At 50.1% G+C, this 20517-nt stretch overlaps 1 protein-coding gene across 1 annotated transcript; it reads right to left on the bottom strand.

The window, feature by feature from the left end:
• Positions 1–777: 777 nt before the first annotated feature.
• On the bottom strand, positions 778–13498 carry SSC4D (scavenger receptor cysteine rich family member with 4 domains). The gene is made up of 11 exons (XM_066636391.1): positions 13381–13498; positions 12363–12398; positions 11736–12041; positions 10336–10407; positions 9340–9654; positions 6576–6697; positions 5340–5376; positions 4271–4585; positions 3253–3330; positions 1363–1690; positions 778–867 (listed from the first exon to the last, which is right to left on the bottom strand). The coding sequence occupies exons 1-10, from the start codon at positions 13496–13498 to the stop codon at positions 1374–1376; spliced, it is 1716 nt and encodes a 571-aa protein (XP_066492488.1). The 3' UTR covers positions 778–867; positions 1363–1373.
• Between the last annotated feature and the right edge of the window lie 7019 nt (positions 13499–20517).

The following is a 20517-nucleotide window of genomic DNA, read 5'->3' as shown; positions in this document are numbered from 1 at the left end:
GCCTCCTTCCCACTCTTGCAGGTGTGCACATTTGGGTGAGCTCAAGACCTTCCTGGACCTGAGATGAAGTGTCCTGTGCCACCACCATCACCCTTACCGAGTGGTGCACCAGCAGACACAAACAGCTGCCACTGCTCCTCCACCTCCTCATGGGATTGGAAAAGGAAGAGGGGGAGAGAGCACCACTCGAGGGCGATCTAGAGCTGAAAGTCTCTTCCAAGTTCTGCAACTCTGTTTCCAGGACAACTATCTATAGTCATGAATGGTCTGCCATTCACCAGCTCCACAAGACCCTCAACAGCTCTGCTAATGAAGGAAGAGGGACAGACAATTTGCAACTACAGACAGTTGCCCTAGAAACAGAGCAGCAAAACCCAGAAGAGTCTCCTGGAAGCCAGGAGTGACATCAGAAGAGGTGAAGACCGTAGAAGAGACCATAGAGGTCAGTGTGCCGCAAGGAGAAAAATAGCTGCTCTAAGGCACCACTCTGCTCTGCTTCCTCTTCTGCTCCCTTCCCCGCTTCCTTTTCCACTCCAGTGAGTGCAGGAGCAGTGGTGACAGTGGAAGAGGTGGACGGTGCTACTGCTACGGGAGCTTCCTGCACTTCTGCTGCCAGAGGTGACGGCCCCTCGGCCATGTGAACAGGCTGGCCCTGCTTGCGGGATACGCGCGTGCAGCAAAAGGCCTTGACGTTCCAAAGGTGCACCAACTGCATGGACAGAAGCTTCTGGGAGATGCTGCACAGGCGCCTTCCTTCCCAGATGCGCACATGCAAAAGTCGCCATTGCAGGGAGAAGGCTTCAGACGGGGCCTGCGGACGCCCAGCCGTGCAGTCCGTGCGCTCTGCTCACAAGGGTCGGCACTGGCCTGGAAAAGCAATAAGTCATCTCCTCAGGCTTAGTGGATGCAGGACCTGGTTCTGAGCATTGCCCAGGAAACAATGCCAGAGGGTGGCACCCAGCTTCAGATCCCCCCCCATTCCAGACGTGTAGGGTGGGTGGGTGGCCTTCAGGCAGCTTTGGCTGCACGCAAGCAATAGGTTGCTCTGACCGAGGGGCTGGTTAATGGCCTGCAGGTTCACCTGGCTTGCCAGCAATTGGTATTCAGAGGTAGACTTTTTCTGATCATGGAGGTTCCCACTTAGCTAAATGCTACTAACCAGTGATGGCCCTCTCCTCCTCCTCTGTGACTTTCTCTAAGTCCCTTTTCGAGTCATTTCGTGTCTCCATTCCTGTGGTTTCAGCAGGCATTTCTCATTCATTTTCAAACTACTATTTGCAATCATAAGGTCTAGAAATGTGGACAAAATAAAAAGGAATCCTCACCAACGACTGCAGTGCTCACAGGCAGCCTGGAACATACCTTCTGCCACGTCATAGCAGGTTGCAGAGGGCGCCAGCGTCTTCCGAGTGGTCACAGTTGTGGACGTTCCACCGGATGTGAGAGCAACGCAGGAGGGAGGCCTCGTCCCCTTTGCACTTGAGGTTGTCCAGGAAAATGTAGCCGGTGCCCTGGCCATACCAGGCCTCTCCCGAGGCAGCCAAAGCACCCCCGCAGCCCAGTTGCCGACATACCACCTTCACGTCCTTGAGATCCCAGGCGTCGTCGCACACCGTCCCCCACTGCGACAGGTAGAACATTTCCACCCGGCCTTCACAGCGATGGCTGCCATTGACCAGGCGCAAGAAGCCTACAGAGGGGGGAGAGGGAGGGTTCTCAAGTGCCGAAAGAAAACAGCACCATTTGTTTCTTCAGTAGTCCGTAAGAACACGCAGTTCCCAAAGAACAGGCTGGCGATATCCACAGTTCTTAAACGCAGCCTCTCTCCAATTTTCCCCTGTTACCAAGAACTGGTTAAGAATTTGTGCTATCAATAGCAATATGACACAGAAATGAAAGAGAAGAATTCTAACTGAAAAGGTGAAAATGTTTGTAAAATGGCTGTATTGTTCTTTTGGGTGATCAGAAAAAAAGTGGTGCCCAACAATGAGATGATGGGCCTGGTGTCCCAGCCTTGGACCTCTCCGCAACCGCTGAATACCCAGTGAAACAGGAGGTGGTGGTACTGCAGTTCTCCACCTGATGCCAAGTGGCACACCGGGCAGCTTTCAGAACAGAAGTCCCCCGCATCTGTTACGCCATTGCTCCACCCCTTTCACTGGACTATCCTATTATTATTAACAGTATTTATATACCGCTTTTCAACAAAAGTTCACAAAGTGGTTGATAGAGAAAAATCAAACAACTAACAGCTCCCTGTCCCAAAAGGGCTCACAATCTAAAACAGAGGTGTCCAAAGTTTTTGGCAGGAGGGCCACATCAGCTCTCTGACACTATGTTGGGGGCCGGGGATAAAAAGAATTAATTTACATTTAAAATTTGAATAAATTTACATACATTTACATGTGACTGTATTAAAGATGAACTTATATGAATGAATGAAGGACTTGCAGTAGCTCAGGCTGGCCTTTTCTTTGCCTCCGCTACTGCATCACAGACATGAAAAAGCAAGCAGTGGAGGGAGCCCTCATCCCACAGCTCACACAAGAGGTCAAACAGTCGCCCTCACACTAAGAGCAGTTGCATCGGGCCAGTGCGGGCTCCAACAAATCTCTGGAGGGCCAGAAGCTTATTGGAGACTGGGGGTTCCCTGAGGGCCGCATTGAGAGGCCTCGAGGGCCACAAGTGGCCCCAGGGCCAGGGTTTGGGCGCCCCTGATCTAAAAGATGCAAAACACCAGCAGGCAGCCTCTAGAAAAGACACTGCTGGGGTGAGGCGGGCCAGTTACTCTCCGCCTGCTAAATAAAAGAGGAGCACCTTCTTCTAAAAGAGGAGGCACTTCTTGAAAAAGTGCCTCCTACCCAATTAGCAAAGGTGGTCCTAGACCAGTGGTTTTCAACTGGTGTGCCACGAAAGCTCCGCAGGTGCACCATGGAACTTTGGAGCACAGTGATTGAAAATCACCGAAAAACTTTTCCGGGTTCTGTGGCTCTGTCTACAGACAGTTGCCCTTGAAACTGGCAACTGAGGAAGAGGGGCAGACAATTAGTTACTACAGGCAGTTGCCTTCGAAACAGCTGCCGAACCTGAAAGAGTCTCCCGAAAGCCAGAAGTGACATCACAAGAGGTAAAGACCATAGAGAAGACCATTGAGGTCAGTGTGTCAGGAGAAGATCAACACTGAAAATCACTGTCCTGGACTATCACCTGCAGGGCCTATTCCTATGTTGCCACTGACAATTCAGCACATACCATCCTTAGGCCGAGTGGTGGTTGAGGTGGTGGTGGGAAATGTGTCTTCCTGGAAGTGGTCTCTGGATTCTTCTGAGCCTGGATGCGGGAAAAGCCGGGGTAAGAGCAAGGAAAACAGCAGAAATGCAGTCAGCCTGCCTTGAACAGTTTTTATTTGTTTTTAAATTATGTTTTTAATATGTTGTAAGCCGCCTTGAGTCCCTTCGGGGAGAAAGGCGGGGTAAAAATAAAGTTATTATTATTATTATTAACAGTTGCTTCAGGGTGCGCTTGCTATTTAGAGTCTGGCACCTCTTTGGGGCTGGGGACATGTTGCACTTCTTCACTGTCAGTGAACCAAAGGCTGCCTCAGCATAAGGCTGGTTTAGATGCTCACAGCACAAGCTGTTCACTCTAACCAAGTTTTTAACAAAGCATCCCCCCAAAGGTAAAAACAGTTGGGGGAGTTCTCCTCCCTCTGTTAGGGCCCAATCCTATCCAACTTTCCAGCATGGATGCAGCTGCAACACAGCCCAGGGTAAGGGAACAAATGCTCCCTCACCTTGAGGAGGCCTCTGTGACTGTCCCCCAACCACCAAATGCAGCACATGCCCCATCGGCACGGCTGCATTCGCGCTGGGACGCTGGACAGGACTGGGCCCTTAAACACTAGTCAGCCACCCAATTAAATGGATTAGTAGGAGATTGCAGGGTGGGCAAAAGAAAGTATGTCTTCACACTGGGTGATGTGAATCTACGGAACTCATTGTCACAGGATGGGAAATCGCCACCGATGGCTTCACAAAGGGATGAGACAAATTGATGGAGAACAATTCTGTTCCTAGTCAGAATTGCTGCATGGCCTAGCTGCTAGTCAGGCCAGCTGCGTGGAACCTCCAGGTTCGGAGGAAGACGCCTCTGGATCTCTGATGCTGGGGAGACACAGTGAGAGGTGAGTCTGCCTTCCCCTCCTGCTGGGGGAATTCCTCTTGGGTTGCCCAGTGTGAGAAGCAGGATGCTGCACATGTGCCTCTCTCACCTCTGCAAATGACTCCAGCATCTTCGTGGTGCCCACAGTTGTGCTGCCCCCACCCGAGGTGGAAGCAGTCAGCCAGGTCACCCTCGCTGCCCGCACAGTTCACGTTGTCCAGGAGAATGGACCCGGCACCATAGCCAAAGTAGCCCAGCATGGTGGCCATGACCGCCGAGCCGCAGCCCACTTGCCGGCAGACCACCTGTGCGTCGGGGAAGTCCCAGTCATCGTCGCAAACGGTCCCCCAGGTGTCCCCGTAAAGGACCTCCACCCTGCCTTGGCAGCTGCTGTTCCCATTTGCCAGTCGGATGCCGCCACCTGCTGGTCGGAGAGGGGTGTGCGGAAGTGAGCCATCCAAAAGACCACCTTCCAAAATATCCCCACTCCCTGCAACAGTCTACCTCTACCCATTTTTATATATATATATATATATATATATATATATATATATATATATTTGGGGCCTTTTCTGAAACTACTGAAGGAACATTTTATTGAACACATTATATTGATTGATATTGCAAGAAATGAGCACTCGCACACCTGCAGACAAATATGCAGTGATGTAGCTGGGGGGAGTGCAAAGCACTAAGTTTTGCAAGGAGCCTTACTGTGGTGTGCAAGCAGCCCCTTGCCCTCCCCTTTCCAGGCGGGGAGGGGGGAAACAGAAGTGTACACCTCACTCCAAAGGAGGGGCCACCTGCACGCCACGGTGAGGCTCCCTGCAAAACTTAGTGCTTTGCATCCCCTCCAGCTACGCCACTGAGTTTGACTGTGATTTTGCAAACTGTATGAACATTTTTAATCCACGTAATGCCGCTGAGCCTTGATGCCAGGCCAGACAATCTCATGGCCTTGAGCTGCCGACACCCTACTGTTTTTGGATTTCTCTGGAACAGGGCAGAAGAGGCAGCGCATGGAACTGACACTTGCCACCGAGTCCCTTTTCATGCTTGTCTGAAATGGAACCATCCCATTCCCTGCCACCATTGCACAAAGCATGCATACATGTCCATATTGCCAGGCATCTGCATGACGCCCTCGGTCTCATTTTCATAGTACAAAAGCCACCTACTTCTTTTTTCCAGCGGGAGAAGAGCCGTGGTCATCACCTCGGTCTCCAGAGACAGCAAATCTTGACTGCCTGTGACTGCAGAAACACACAGGGTCAGAACAACAGGGCTGCACGTGGTGCTGCATGGCTTCTTCAGTCATGCACACTTGAGCATGGTCAACAGCGTGGGGAAAAGAGATAAATGAACTGGAGGAGCCAAAAGCTGTGATCACGTGTGCATGCTCCAGCTGCAGGCTTAACTTCATACAAACGTCCCTAGTTAAACCTTGCGGAGAGTGAAATGCAGGGGAAAGTGAATCCGCAGGCCAGACCAGGAATTAACTAGGAAAATCCTCTCATCCCCAGCTAAACGGTCTCCTTTATCACCTCTGCTTGACTGAGCTGCTCCAGTGCCCTCCCTCCCTGAAAACAAGAGGGGATGAGCTCTTTCTCCAGTGCACAGCTGGACAACAGCATTTCCTGTGCGGGCTGGCAGCACCTCTCCAGGGTTTGGCCAGAGGAGGGTCTTTCCCAGTCCCTCTGAAGCTGCTGCCAAAGGCTGGACCAAGACATCCACATGCAAAGCTGCCACCGATCTCCAGGCCCTCCTAGTTGCTGCTATGGCTCAGGGCTGATGACAGAGGTTGGCCAGGGTGGGCCAAGGGCCCTGGCTAAGGGCCCACCCAACCGACCTCTGAAGCCCCCTCAAACCCCTGAGCCCATAGGCAGCTTGAAGGAGGACAGTTCTGCCCAGTTTCTAAGCAGCAGGCAGAGGAGAGTTCTCCTTTGGGTCCTTCCTGCTGCACCCGCTGCTTGCCCCTCCCTTCACTCAGAAAGCTTCCCCACACCCCTATGGGGTAGAACCACAGTGAACCTCCCTCCTTTGGGCAAGCTCCATGTTCCATTTCTGGGACACCTCACCCTGACACTACACCCAGGGCAAGATGTCCCGGAAATTCAACTGGGAGCATGCACCAAGGACTACCGCGGCACCTGCTTCTCCCTCCCACAACTCAGTCAGCCATGGCCAGACTTGGCTGGTGACAGGAAGAGGGAGCAGCAGTTCCAGTGGACCAAGCCTTCCTCGGGGGCCCCCACGGCAATGCTGACTTCAGTGACTCCATTTCTGGGCGAAGGGGAAAGAGGGAGCTGGCAAGTGTGAGCATGCTTCATGTAACAGGGATTTTCACAGGGTTTCTTCCCAAGATCCCGTGGCAAGCCAACATCACGGCTGCGACAGCTTTACTTCCTTGAAACATGATTCGTCAACCAAGTCACCCCCAAGGCTCCCCCCTCACCTGTGCCTGTGTCAGTGAATGACTCTTCAGATTTGTGGGCCACTGAGGTCGTGATCGGTACAACTGTTGTGAACCCAAGTCCTGCAAGGACACCACAGTGTAAAAAGATTAGATGGCGCATCTCACTGTGTCGTTGCCCATCACAAAAGTTCAGGTAAAGACCATGCATCAGGAAGGCCAGCACAACAACCTATTTCTTTAAGGCTGCAATCCCATGCATACTTTCCTGGGAGTAGTGTCATGGAAAGGTAGAAACTGGGGTCATTTTACTTTAAATACCAACTGAGATTTTTTTCCCCCTCTTGACCTGGGATGACTGGGCCTATGACTGGGAGTTGAAGGCATCTGTGAGGCTGAATGGGAAGGAAGGGGGAGTGAGGTGTGTTACTGATAAAACCTCCTCCAGTTGGTGGGGAGAGACTGAGCTTTCTTGGGGAGGTTAATACTATTTAGAATGTATTGGGGGGGACGACTCTTTAGTAAAAGATTAATGTTGTTGTTTTATTAGTCTTGTTAAGGGTCTGTGTGTAAATATTGAATGGCTTGTCAGTATTCTGTACCTTTGTAGTGCTATGTATTTTAAGAATTATTTGTAAATAAATTACCCTTTTCTTATTATTTGGGAGGACTTCTGGGTTCATCCAGATTACATCAGTAAGTATTTGGAAGCTGAGAACCCTTAAGATCACATGGTTGCCTGCTGTAGTAGAAGGAAGCGGTGTGATAAGTAGGTCCAATTGAATGCAATGGGACTTACTTCTGAGTAGACATGCATAGGATAGACATGCCCTAACTCACTTTTCAACTTTCTAGTAGCGGCTTCCAATGGAATCAGCAAAAACTGATTTTAAAAAATGAGTGAGTCAAACCTAAACATGAAAACTGATTCTGAGAAGAGTTTTTTTATTTTCTTTCCCCAGGGAATTAGAACAAATTCCCTTCTTTATCTTGAAGCTACACTAAAGCAGAACCCCCAGCCACAAAAAGTGGCAACTGCTTCAGATGAAGTGAGTCAATATTCAGCCACTCTGCTTCCCATATCACTGTTTGTATCTTATTTTCCTCCTTTTATAAAAATTCTGGTTAATGCGCTGGGTTTATAGAAACTTATAAAAAATGCAAACGTGAGATGTTAGAAAACAAGAAAGTGTTTTTTTTCTCATGTGAAACATTTATTTTAGAGAATTACATTGTGAGGAAGAGTTTGATATTAGTGTGCATGGTTGGCAACCTTCAGTCTCGAAAGACTATGGTATAAGCCTACAGCGCCCGGTATTCCCTGTCGGTCTCCCATCCAAGTACTAACCAGGCCTGACCCTGCTTAGCTTCTGAAATCATGGTATAAGCCTACAGCGCCCGGTATTCCCAGGCGGTCTCCCATCCAATACTAATCAGGCCTGACGCTGCTTAGCTTCCAAGATCAGATGAGATCAGGCATGTGCAGGGTAACAGTAGTCTGCATAAAATGGCTTTAAACTGCTTCAAAGCATCAGAGCCGATTACTGAATAAAGTTTTGAAATTTGCTTCTGAACCAGTGCGTTAAACAAACATAGATGAGCTTGCATAGGAACTGAGGTTGTCTAATACCCAGTGCTGGCCCACCCAAGAGGCCAACTGAGATGGAAGTCTCAGGCAGCAGATTGATAAGGGGTACCAATCTCCACCCACTCACTCACCTCCACTGGTCTTTCTCCCACTCCCTGGATTGGAAAAATAAGATAGGGAGGAACAGGAAGTGTTGGGGAAAGGAGAGTCACTCTAGCCTGTCACTCTTCTGTCCTCCACACTTCCTCTTCTGTTTCATCCTCCTCTTCCTTTTCCAATGCAGGAAGTGGGAGGGGCAGAGACTGGTGTATCACTGTCCCCCCTGGCGTGGTGTCTTTTCCATTGGCTGCTGCTCATATCTCTCTTATGCTTCTTTTAGAATGGGAGTCCCTATGGGGCAGAGAATCACCTCCTCATTCCTTTTGCTGTTTACAGAAGCAGTATATAAATACAATATTTCTAATAATAATATTCATTTAAAAATGAACGGTGCAACTCCCTAAATAAAACATGGCAAAGGCAACAGCAGCCAAATCACAGTGCAGTGTACCCAAGAAAACAGACTGATGAGACAAGCTCAGCTCAGGCCAAAAGGAATGAGTGGAAGGAGCGGTTTCCACAAACCACCAAGAAGCCTGCAGCATGGTGACCTTGTGAGCCTCCAAGGGGAAAGGAATTCCATCGCTGAGGAGGTGCTACCAAGCCATACCTCACCAGCCGTACCTCAGCTAGCAATGGGATCTGGAGCAGCCTCCAGCCTATCACAGCGATGGTCAACATTGCTGCAAAAGGTCTGCAGGTGTGCCACTGGAGTTTGGAGCACAGAGGTTAAGAAAAACTCTTCTGGCTTCTGTGGCTGTGTTTCTAGGGCGACTAGGGCAGGGCTGTTAGAGGAAGAGGGACAGGCAATTCATTACTACAGACAGTTGCCCTAGAAACAGAGCCACAGAACCCAGAAGAGTCTCCCAGAAGCCAGAAGTGACATCACAAGATGCCAAGGCCACAGAGGGCCACAGTGTGCCATGGGAAGAAAAATGTGGAAAATTACTGGACTATCACAGTAAGGAAACAGGAAGCTGTATGGAAGAGGAAATCCTGATGCAGGACAGAGGGTCCTGTTCCCCTCCAATTAAAGGGGGGGTGAAGCAGGACGGCAGCCAACATGACAAGCTCTCACCTGAGCAGACGACCCCAGCATCCTCATGGTGGCCGCAGTTGTGGATGCCCCAGCCGAGGCTGTAGCAGGCCGAGAGGTGTGGCTCACTCCCATCACAATTCACGTTGTCCAGGAGGATGTGCCCAGTGCCATAGCCAAAGTAGGCGTTGGTCCGGTAGTCCCTGGCATGACCGCAGCCCATCTGCTTGCACACCACACCGGCGTCATTCAAGCCCCAGTCGTCATCGCAGACGGTGCCCCAGTTCCCTCTGTAGAAGATCTCCACACGGCCTTGGCAGGAGTTGGCACCGTTCACCAGCCGAATGCTCCCATCACCTGGGGGGGGGAGTACCAGGGGAGCAGGTTGTGATTGTCACTCTTGTAAAAAGAAAAGTGTTCAACAAATGCATAAGTTAAATGCAAGCGACAGGGAGTCTTGTGACACAATAAAGCCACACATATTTGTGGAGTCCAATTAATTGGGTTGCAACTCACAAATGCTGATGACGGGGATCAGCCTGAATGGTGCGACAATTTTCTTCGTCCCTGTGGCAGCAACAGGTTGACACTGGAATGCATAACTATAACATGACCCAGTTTGCCAATATTATCATTCCAGTTTCAGTACATAATAAACCACCACCATTCCTGAAGGGAAAGACCCTCAAGAGGCAGCTATTGGTCATTCCTCTGACCAATGGCAGCTGCATAACTGTAAGCCCCTCCAGTCATTTGCTGAACTGATATGATGTCAGAGAATGTTCTGGAGAAAACCTCACATGAGACTGCAGACAAAAGTGGTTGTCCCTGTTTGCGGAAAGGAGTGCAGAGCGGGAGAAAAACCGATCTTTGCACACTGGAAAATGGAGCGTCACCTCCCGCACACACAAATACACACAAGCTACACGTTATTGGTGAGAACAGGTGTGAGACAAGAAGAGCTGGCTTTGGGATGAAAGCAAGCCGGAGCAAGTCAACGTTTCCCACTTAGGTTGGGCAGCTCTGAAAAGCACTCACGTTCCCCATTTTGTAAGGAGGCTGTGGTGGTTCTGCTGGTGGGGCCTCTTGCCGCTTGAGTGGGCATCAGCTCTGCAACGAGAACCAAAAGGGAGGCACAGATATTAATGACCGTGGTCCGGGCATGGGATCGCAGATGTCAGGCTGGCAAGCTCTCCTTTTTGTTTTACTAGACCCCCAAGCTCCCCTTACCAAAGCCAGGTACAAAATGGCAGCTCACTTCAAGGCAGCCCAAGGCCAACCATTTGCTGAGACTGCCCAGTTCTTCTTCCCACTCCACGGATTCAAAAAGGAAAGGGGGACTGGAGTGGAAGAGGAGCACCTCCAACACCTCCAGTCCATTCACACAAAAGTCTACTCCTGGACCCTCTTCCTACTGCCGCACTGGACAATAAGCCTTGTGTGCAGGGCCAACCCTGTAACAAGTCCCAATGACACATGGGTCCCTTTTGGAAGATTGGTGGGGCCAATTCCCCTGTGGGTCACTGTGATCCAGAACTGCAGTACAGGCAGCCACTTGGCACTCTGCCACCCTTCCAAAAGTCAGGGAGGAAGGGCCGCTCAGACCAGAGTAAAAAGGTAGTACTCCCCAATAGATCTCCCAGGCCTAACACTACAAGGCCCAACACTAGATACTCTTGTGTACTTAGGTGCAGAAGAATTGGGGATAGTCAGATGGGCTCCCTGGACTTTTCTTTAGTAATCCTTTAGTTTCCTTGCTGTGGGAACCCCAGGAATTGGGCTCACTCAAGAAAGGAGGGAGGGCACAGGAGAACGACCCTCTTTTTGGTTTTCTTTCTCTGGTGGCAGCAAACTATCCACTGAAGGAATGATTGTGTCAGGGTGCCACATTTGTCACAGTCTCCCCATGAGGGACCCAAGGGTGTCCAGGAAAGTCCAGTGCCTGGAACATGAGACTTTCCTGCACGGAGGGGCATGGAAGTCTAACTGGGTCATTAAAGGAGGTGATCTGGGCACTGGGGGGGGAAATGTAGGGGTAATCCAGGGTGGGTGTCAGGGTGTGATAGGGTAGAAATATGTGAAGGCAGAGGGCAGCACAATCCTATACTGAACACTATCTCCTGATCTTGTCTGATCTTGGAAGCTAAGCAGGGTCAGGCCTGGTTAGTACTTGGATGGGAGACCCCCTGGGAATACCGGGTGCTGTAGGCTTATACCATAGTCTTTCCAGACTGAAGGTTGCCAAGCCGAGGGCAGCAGCCAGCCTTGTTCCTGGGCACCAGGGGGCTTGGCCTGCTCGTGTCAGACAGGCCTGTCCCCTTCCCTCCAAGTCTGGTCCCATTTTTAGTTGCAAAATGTCAGAGGGTAATTTTTTTGTGCAGCCTAAAGCTCAACTCCTTCCCCCTCCATCACAGCCAAACCAAACCAAACATTTGTACCGTTACACGTGACGGCCACGTCCTCATAGTGGTAGCAGTTGTGGATGCCCCATCCGTGGCTGCTGCACTCACTGAGGGCTGCCTCTCTCCCCTTGCAGTCCACATTGTCCAGGAAGATGGGCCCCCGCCCTTGGCCAAAGGAGAGGGTTGCTGGCATGGCAATGGCGTGGCCGCAGCCCAGCTGGCGACACACGATGTTGGCGTCCACGATGTCCCAGTCGTCGTCGCACACAGTGCCCCAAGTGTTGTTGTAGAAGATCTCCACGCGGCCCTGGCAACGGCTGCGCCCGTTGACTAGTCGCACCTCTAGAAGGAAGAGGCCATCCAATCAGGGCTGGCTCCGGCTCCTTGGGATCCACTAGGAGGACCCCACAGCTGGGATAGTGAGAGCCAAGTCATGGCCACTGAAGGGCCAAGCAGAGGCAGAGCGTGCAAGTTAAAACAAAAGGTGCCCCAGACTTCTGAGCCAGAGAGAAACATCTCCACCTCTGTCCACCCCCTTCTAGGAACATCCAAGATCTGCTGTGGAAAAGCTTTCAGAATTGTTCTCTCAATTCTCTGGTGTTACAACAAGCTGAACAAGAAGTAGCACAATTTTTCTTTGCTTTATATAGAGCGACAACGTACCTGAAATTGGCACCTGTGCAGCTGCAGAACCGCCGACTGAAACAAAGAAGGTCATTAAAAACAGGTTGAATTAGCACATCTGAGATCCATACTTGAGAGCAAAGAGAGAATGTGGGCATTTAATGCAGACTCTGAGTCCCCCCAAAGAGGGACTATGGGACTCCTGAGATCTTGTGCGGCACCACGACCTGAACGGGGCAAAGTAGACATGAAATAGATAATTGAGACACACACACTCACGAGTGCCAAGGCACATTTCACAAACGGCAGGGTTCTGGAATAAAAAGCATCCAGTTTCACCATGAAGCAACCAACGTGATCTGGTTTTTCCGTAAAGTCCCCTGAAACAGAACCAAGTTGTGGACTTCGTGCCTGGATCATATTTAAGATCACTCAGCCCAGATTAGATAGTTGAGATTTGTTCACTGACATGAAGTGTAGGGAACCTTGGCCCATATCTAAAGTTGGAAAATATAATCATAGTTGTTGTTTTTTTAACTGAACTTTAATTGAAGTTAACTTGAAATTAACTTTAACTGAACTTGAAATTCCCAGCCCAGATTTGAATCAACCATTGGCATAGCTAGAGGGGGTGCAAAGCACCAAGTTTTGCAGGGATCCTCACCACAGCAAATGCCTCCATTTTGCTCCACCCCCCCCCATGGCTCTGAAGGGGAGGGGTCACTTGCATGCTGCAGTGAGGCTCCCTGCAAAACTTAGCGCTTTGCACCCCTCCCAGCTATGCCACTGCCGCCAACAGCTGCTTTGATTTTTGCCATTTGGACTGGGCAAGTCAAACGCAGATCTCTCGTGGGTCATCCATTTTGGCCAAAGGATACTTGGGTTGGTTCTCAGCAAAAACAATCACACGCATTTAGGGCTGGACACAATACGTGCAGACTGGCAGGACCCGAGAACCAAGTCTGAGTGACTGCTGAAGGGAAGCGGAGAAATGCCAGCGGCACTTGCTGCCTGGTGGCTGGATTTCTGCTCCAGACACACCAAACCAGCAACTCACCTGTGGGGAAAAGGAAGAGGAGATGCCCCAGCGTGGGGAGGATGAGCAAGGCAAGTGGCACCCGGAGTCCAGGCCTCCGATCTCTGTTCCTGTGTCCTGGGCAGGGACTAATTTTCATTTCTGCTTTTTACAGGGTCTGCAGAGGAGGATCTTCCTGTGGTTCCTGAGCAGATCACCGGACAGCCACACCTGGAAACTAGTGGGACAGACAGACAGATGCCTCACTCAGTTTGGCTGGCGGTCCATGTCCAGCCCTGGGTGCACAGTACTGATGGGAGTAGCAACTCCAGTTCAGGGCGTTGCCCCACTGGGACTGCCAGTCACGCTGTTAAGGTGTTGGTCAATCTCCATGATTTTAGGTGAGTCAGGCCCAGCCCAAGCTGGCCCACCTCCTCCTCTGTGAGGTGCATGAGAAGGGCTTTGTGGGGGCAGCCCTCTAAGCCAGCCCACTCACCTGTCACCTTCTCCTCGGAGATGGTGATGGCAGCCAGCAGTGGGGGGGTGGGGCACCCTCTTCCCAATCCAGGGTGGGATCACTGCTGGCGCACCTCCCCCCCCACCTCTCCAGCTGAACTGAACATAAGAACATAAGAACAGCCCCACTGGATCAGGCCATAGGCCCATCTAGTCCAGCTTCCTGTATCTCACAGCGGCCCACCAAATGCCCCAGGGAGCACACCAGATAACAAGAGACCTGCAAGGCTTCCTGGGAATTGTAGTTAAGAACATAAGAACAGCCCCACTGGATCAGGCCATAGGCCCATCTAGTCCAGCTTCCTGTATCACACAGTGGCCCACCAAATGCCCCAGGGAGCACACCAGATAACAAGAGACCTGCAAGGCTTCCTGGGAATTGTAGTTAAGAACATAAGAACAGGCCCACTGGATCAGGCCATAGGCCCATCTACGTAGTCCAGCTTCCTGTAGCTCACAATGGCCCACCAAATGCCCCAGGGAGCACACCAGATAACAAGAGACCTCATCCTGGTGCCCTCCCCTGCATCTGGCATTCTGACATAACCCATTTCTAAAATCAGGAGGTTGCGCATACACATCATGGCTTGTACCCCATAATGGATTTTTCCTCCAGAAACTTGTCCAATCCCCTTTTAAAGGCGTCCAGGCTAGGCGCCATCACCACATCCTGTGGCAAGCAGTTCCACAGACCAACCACACGCTGAGTAAAGAAATATTTTCTTTTGTCTGTCCTAACCCGCCCAACACTCAATTTTAGTGGATGTCCCCTGGTTCTGGTGTTATGTGAGAGTGTAAAGAGCATCTCCCTATCCACTCTGTCCATCCCCTGCATAATTTTGTATGTCTCAATCATGTCCCCCCTCAGGCGTCTCTTTTCTAGGCTGAAGAGGCCCAAACGCCGTAGCCTTTCCTCATAAGGAAGGTGCCCCAGCCCTGTAATCATCTTAGTCGCTCTCTTTTGCACCTTTTCCATTTCCAACTGCTTCCTCCTTCGTCTGCTGCTCTGTTTTGAAATACCACTGCAGAGTGGGTGGAACACGCGAGCATCCTCCCAGCATCCATGTTCTGCCAGCCTTGCCGCGCTATTTCAAGCCCTGGAGCAGCAGACGAAGGGATGAGGGTGGAAGTGGAAGCTACGTCAGGGAGCTGTAAAGGGGGCTGGTGGGTGCCACCTGCACCAATCTGCCACTTGAGACAGCTGCCTCACCTTGCCACATGGCTGGGCTGGCCATGAGAGACAAGTCCCTTTATGGCTTCACTCTGCTTGACATTCTGGGCCTCCTCAATTCTAGTTTAACAACCCAATCCTATCCTATGCACCCATGCCAAAACAGGCTCTGCTGCATTTTGTGGTGGGGGGAAAAACCTGGAGGCTTGGAAGAGGAAAGGGATTCTTTTGCATTGATTGTTTTGGTGTAGTGTTCTACTGACAGGCATATGTACTCCTGCACTCAGTTGTTTCATGCCTATAAGTTCTTCTTCTTAAGGAACTTTTGATAAGCTTTCAAATTACCTGGGCAACCCAAATGATCAGGGGGTAGAAGCATGACCCTTAAGAAGGCTTAAAACATTTGGGACTCTTTAACTGAGAAAGAGAGAGAGAGAAAGAGAGGGAGAGAAAGAGAGAGAGGAGGACATCATAAAGGTTTGAATAAGTATATGAAGTGTGGAGAAAGTAGGTAAAGAGAAAATTCTCTCCCTCTCCCATAACGCTAGAACTCGGGTCATCCAGTGGACTTGATTGAGAGTAGTCTTGGGACAGACAAGAAAAAAAAGAACAACTTCATACAGTGCACCATTAACTTGTGGAACTCACTGCCACAAGATGGATTGATGACCAGAGGTTTAGAGGGTATTAAAGGGGGATTTAAGACTTCCATGGTCTATCCATACCTATTAGTCATGAAAGCTATTCTGTTGTCTCCGGTCTGAATAAGGACCAATCACTACTATCACATTAGACAATCAATTAACCTAGTAATGCTGCAGGGGTAGAATTCTTGTATTGCACTGATAGACGGAAGATGTTCTCACCAATCGCACGTACCTGGTGCACCCTTAAGCTTCTTACAAGACCAGGTCTGTTGTATTTCCTGCTTTTTGACTCCCAGGTTCTCAATCCACCCCCCACCCCCCAATATCCATGCCTGCCAGCTTGCCTGCCTGCCTGCCTGTTGAGGATTTCATTTCATGCATCTTATGAAGTTGGCTGTAGTCCACAAAAGCTTCTACCAAAACGAATTTGTCAGTCCTTCAGTTGCAATAAGATACTTGGTTGTTGCTGCCGTTGCTACAGACTAACATGGCTGCCCTTCTGGAATGCAGTATGGAGCTTCCATGTACAGAGGCAGTGTACCTCTGAATACCAGCTGCAGGGGAGTAATAGTGGAAGAGGGCTCTTGCCTTTGCTCTCCGTTTGTGGGCTTCCTGGATGCATCTGGTTGTCCATTGTGGGAAGGAAGACAGCAGACTAGATGGGCCCATCTAGTCTGATCCAGCAGCCAAGCTCTCCTTGGGTTCTGTGCCCCCAAACACAGTCACAGAAACCACTGACACACCACTGGAAACCACTGGAAACCACTGGAACACACCACTAGAAACCACTGACACAGAAAGTGTGTAGGCATCTCGCCACAGTCTGTTGCCCTTCAGACTGCTAGCAACCCAAGCGACAGCAGACCAATGGCACAGCCACACTGGGGGATGAAAAATAACCTGGTCCATAAGGTTGTGTCTTTTGAATGCTCTATTCATCCATCACGCTGGGAGATGACTCCGCGAATATAATGTTGCCTTTTGTCCAGAGGGGCCCTGCCTGCCTTCCCAGCTTCTGCCATTCGCTGAGCACGACTGGATGATGGCAGACGAGATGGTCTCCAGCCAAGAGCCTGTACCCGTCCTGGCCAAGGCCAAGGTGTGCAGCTGGTTCAGGTTGTCCCCTTTTGCCCTTCCCCCAGGCTCAGCAATTTGGACGATCTCCACCTTGATCTCCATGGGTCATGAAACATGATCTGTGCAGCATAGGCTCCCGGTTTTAAAGTGGATTGACCTTCTTCCCAGTTGGGACATCCAATCTCTCTCTCTCTCTCTCTCTCTCTCTCTCTCTCTCTCTCTCGCTGATATTCCCAAGTACTATTAGCTATGGAGAAGTAAAAAGTGGGAATCTCTCTCTCTCTCTCTCTCTCTCTCCCCCCCCTTTAAGTTGGAGTCACAGTGATGGGCTAGATGGACCGATCTGACCCAGCATAAGGCAGCTTCATAAATTCAGCTTAACGTAGGAGGATTATCAGAGCACATTTGCAGGCCAGCTGCTGCATCTCCTAGAGTCAGGCCATGATCCTCCTAACCAGTTTTGTATTTTCTGCCTGGCAGTATCTCAAGGCCTCAGGCAAACAGGGGTCTTGCAGCACTGGCTACCTCATTCTTTTACCTGGAGAAGCTTGCAAGAATCGCAACTGAGCTCTTATGCAGGCAATACAAGAATTCTACCCCACACCGTTGCCACTGCCCCAAAGCCCCTTTGAATGGCCCTGTTATGCAGCTTCAGTTCTCCTGTCTGTTCATATTTCAGAATACTTGTGTGTTGAATGGGATGGAAAGTCAGGCTCATTCACACCATGTCATGAGTGCAAAATATTCATGCACTTTGCCCAGCCTTGAAGGTGTGGAGGTGTCAAATTTGACTCCTGAACCTTTAAAATGTCCAAATCAAGAGCCCCCAGCCTGGTTGCCGCTTCTAAGTATTTTAAAGGGACAAGTACCAAAATTTTGCACTCAGGCATCTGTTCCCAAGTGCAAGTTGTAAAGTATAGCCGTCCATGACAATCTAAAAATGGAGGACAACAAACCCCTTCCATCAACAGAAGTATCTGGCAGTGTCCTTTGCAGAGTTATTAAACAACAGAATGATACTTTTATCAGTTTTGGCCAATAGAATTTGAAATACTTAACTTGATCCAGATCACTTGGGTAGTTTTTATTTAAATCAGCATCTTTCAGAGGCAAAATAATATTTCATAGCGCCAGAAACTGAGAAGCAAACACCAGCCTTTTCTGGTGAGTTGTGTTTTTCCAAACACTTCCCCCTCCCAATGACGGCATTTGTTCTTTTGCTGTTGTTTCTAAATTGGGTTTGGACACCCTTCGTTCAGATCAAGTGGAAATGAAGTTGTAAAGGTCACCTACCTGTTTGCAATTCTGTCTTACACTGTAGAAAGAATGATAGACTTAAATTCCAAAAATCTAATTTTTGGAGATACCAAAGCAATCTGGGTAATTAAAAAAAAAAAAAAAGGTATCTTTTGAATCGTGTAAAATCTTCACGCACGCTGGTGTCAAAACTCCTTTTTTTCCTTTTCTTGCAAATTACAAAGCGAGATGGAGAGAAAAAATCTCTCATCCATTAGTTCAGTGGTTCATCGTGGTCATCCTTTGGGAATGTCGGTAGTCCGTGGAAGAAGAGGACTAGGCTTGAAAGGGTGTTGTCTGGCTCCCTGTTCCTTTACAATCATGCATCCTGGTTTGGGGTTTAAAAAATGATCCCCATTTGCAGAGAGGTAGGAGAGAGAGAGAGAAAAGTGACAATAAGGACCCCTTTAAAGATACATAGTTCCGCAGAGAATGGGTCGGGTTTCTAGAAGGAGCGACAGAAATGATCTCCCGCAAGAGGTGTTTGCTCCCGAGCGATGACAGAAAGCGGAGATAAACTAGTTTAGGCACTCTCAAGAGAGGAGACTGAGGTGTGTAGGGAGATTTTTCTTTTCCTCTTTAAGAAAAAAAATCTAAATTGGGAGGAAGTCTGTAATGATAATTTGACTGCAAATATTTTGGCTCCAGGCCTTGAGGCCTCTGGTGAGTCCCAGATGCTGGCAGACAGAAACTATATGGAGTGTCTCACTGCTTTGTGCTGTTTTTATTTTTTGACAATATGTTTTGAAAAAATAATGATTCTGCCATGGCTGGCCCTGTGCTGATCACTCCCCTTTCAGCCTCCATGTTCCTTGCCTGTAAAACGGGACCAATAAAAGGTTGCTGTGGACCAGATCTTTGGGTAGCTCTGTGGGACAGCTGCAGAGTTTAGCGTCAGAATTCCTGATCTGGAATAATGTGGGTACAGATTTGTACTTGTGGGTCACCCCACTGCATGGCTTATGGAATGAAGTAGGTCATGAGCTCTGCCACCTGAGTCACCACACTGCCCTGGCTCTGGCTGCTGAACCTCAGGGCATGATCATAGGGCATGACAAAATGGCAGCCTCCTGCCCCAAGGGGCTTGCAATTCTAGGACTTTCTATTAGGAAGGTGCTGTGCCTCAGTGATAGAGCCCCTGCTTTGCATGCTGAAGGTCCCTGCTTCAGCCCCTGGCAAGATCTCCAGGCAGGGCCACAAAAGGCGCTGTCTGAAACCCTGGAGAGAGACTGCAGATTGATGGGTACAATACTGAGTTAGAGGGGCCAAGAGTCTGACTCCAGAGGAGGTGCCTCCCTGTCTTCAGTCTGTTGAAATGAGTTTAAGCAACACATAGGAATTGTAGGTTGTCTCCGCATTTGAGACTGTTGTAGCCGCAAGGCAGCGCTTGCCCCAAAGTAAAGAAGAGTCTTGCAGCTGCACGTGCCAGTCCCAGACAGAACAAAATCACCTTTGTTCACTTAGGTCATTCTGCTTTGCTCTGGGCATGAGTGTCAGACCATGTCAGTCAGGCAAGGGGTCGAGTGGGGCAGCAGTCCAAGGGCACCCTGTTGGAAAGGGCTTTGGTGAGTGCCAAATGGCTTCAGCAGGAGAGACCCACAACAGCTGCCAGGGAAGAAGCCATAAAACTGCTGCTTCAAATGCACAGTTCCTCACCAGTCCTCCAATCCTGCATGGAGGATTAAGGGTGGCACACTGGACAATTGACCAGTCCAGCATTCTGGACAGCCAAACCAGCCCAGCAGGGTGACCGTCACAAAGACGGAGTGGCACGTGGAAGAAATGCCCCATGTGGGGCCCCCCTCTGGCCCCAGATACCAGCCCTGGCCAGTTTTCAGACAAGTAAGCCACAGGTGTCCTGTTGTGAGGTCTGGCTAGGTCTCTGTCCACTAGGAGTCTGCAAAGCAAATTGGGCCTGTCTGGACTGAGAAGCCAGTGACCCCACCGATGGGAGGGATTATGTGGCCTGGGCACTGCTGCCAGGCACGCTGCAGGTTCCCCCTGGCAGTGGTGTGGCTAGAAGGGGGGGGCAAAGCACTAAGTCTTGCAGGCAGCCTCCCTGCAGTGTGCAAGGGGCCCCTCCTCTTCGCAGTCATTCGACGCCATGTGCCTCCGTTTTGTACCCACTGCCTGGGTGGCTCCGAAGAGGACGGGCCCCTTGCATGCTGCGGGGAGGCTCCCTGCAAGACTTAGTGCATTGCCCCCCTCTAGCTATGCCACTGGTGGGAGGCTTGTTTTATTTTATTTTAACAAGGTGTGTCTTGAAGTGCAGGAAAACGAAGCCTCATTGAAGATCTTTTTAAAAGGAGTCCTAAAAGAACCACTAATAAGCACATTATGAGCCTTAGAGGGACAGGTATTAAAAACCAGAGTACTACCCAGCCACAGGGCCACGTGCACACTCTCTCCAATGACTACAACCCCCACAATGCTCTGCGGCGGACAGGCGGCGTGGAAGGGGAGGAGCTAGAA

This window comes from Tiliqua scincoides, chromosome 8 (assembly GCF_035046505.1).
Source record: "Tiliqua scincoides isolate rTilSci1 chromosome 8, rTilSci1.hap2, whole genome shotgun sequence".
NCBI classification, from domain to species: domain Eukaryota; kingdom Metazoa; phylum Chordata; class Lepidosauria; order Squamata; family Scincidae; genus Tiliqua; species Tiliqua scincoides.
Note: the sequence above shows the minus strand (reverse complement) of the source record. Positions and strands in the feature narration are given on the sequence as shown.

Excerpts from the sequence above, each read along its gene's own strand:
- SSC4D (XM_066636391.1), bottom strand. The coding sequence starts at position 13,498 with ATGAAAATTAGTCCCTGCCCAGGACACAGGAACAGAGATCGGAGGCCT. Across the intron at positions 12,042-12,362 it reads TGCACAGGTGCCAATTTCAG|AGGTGCGACTAGTCAACGGG; the intron begins GTACGTTGTCGC and ends TCTTCCTTCTAG. Across the intron at positions 5,377-6,575 it reads TGACTTGGTTGACGAATCAT|GTGATGACCACGGCTCTTCT; the intron begins GTTTCAAGGAAG and ends CTGGAGACCGAG.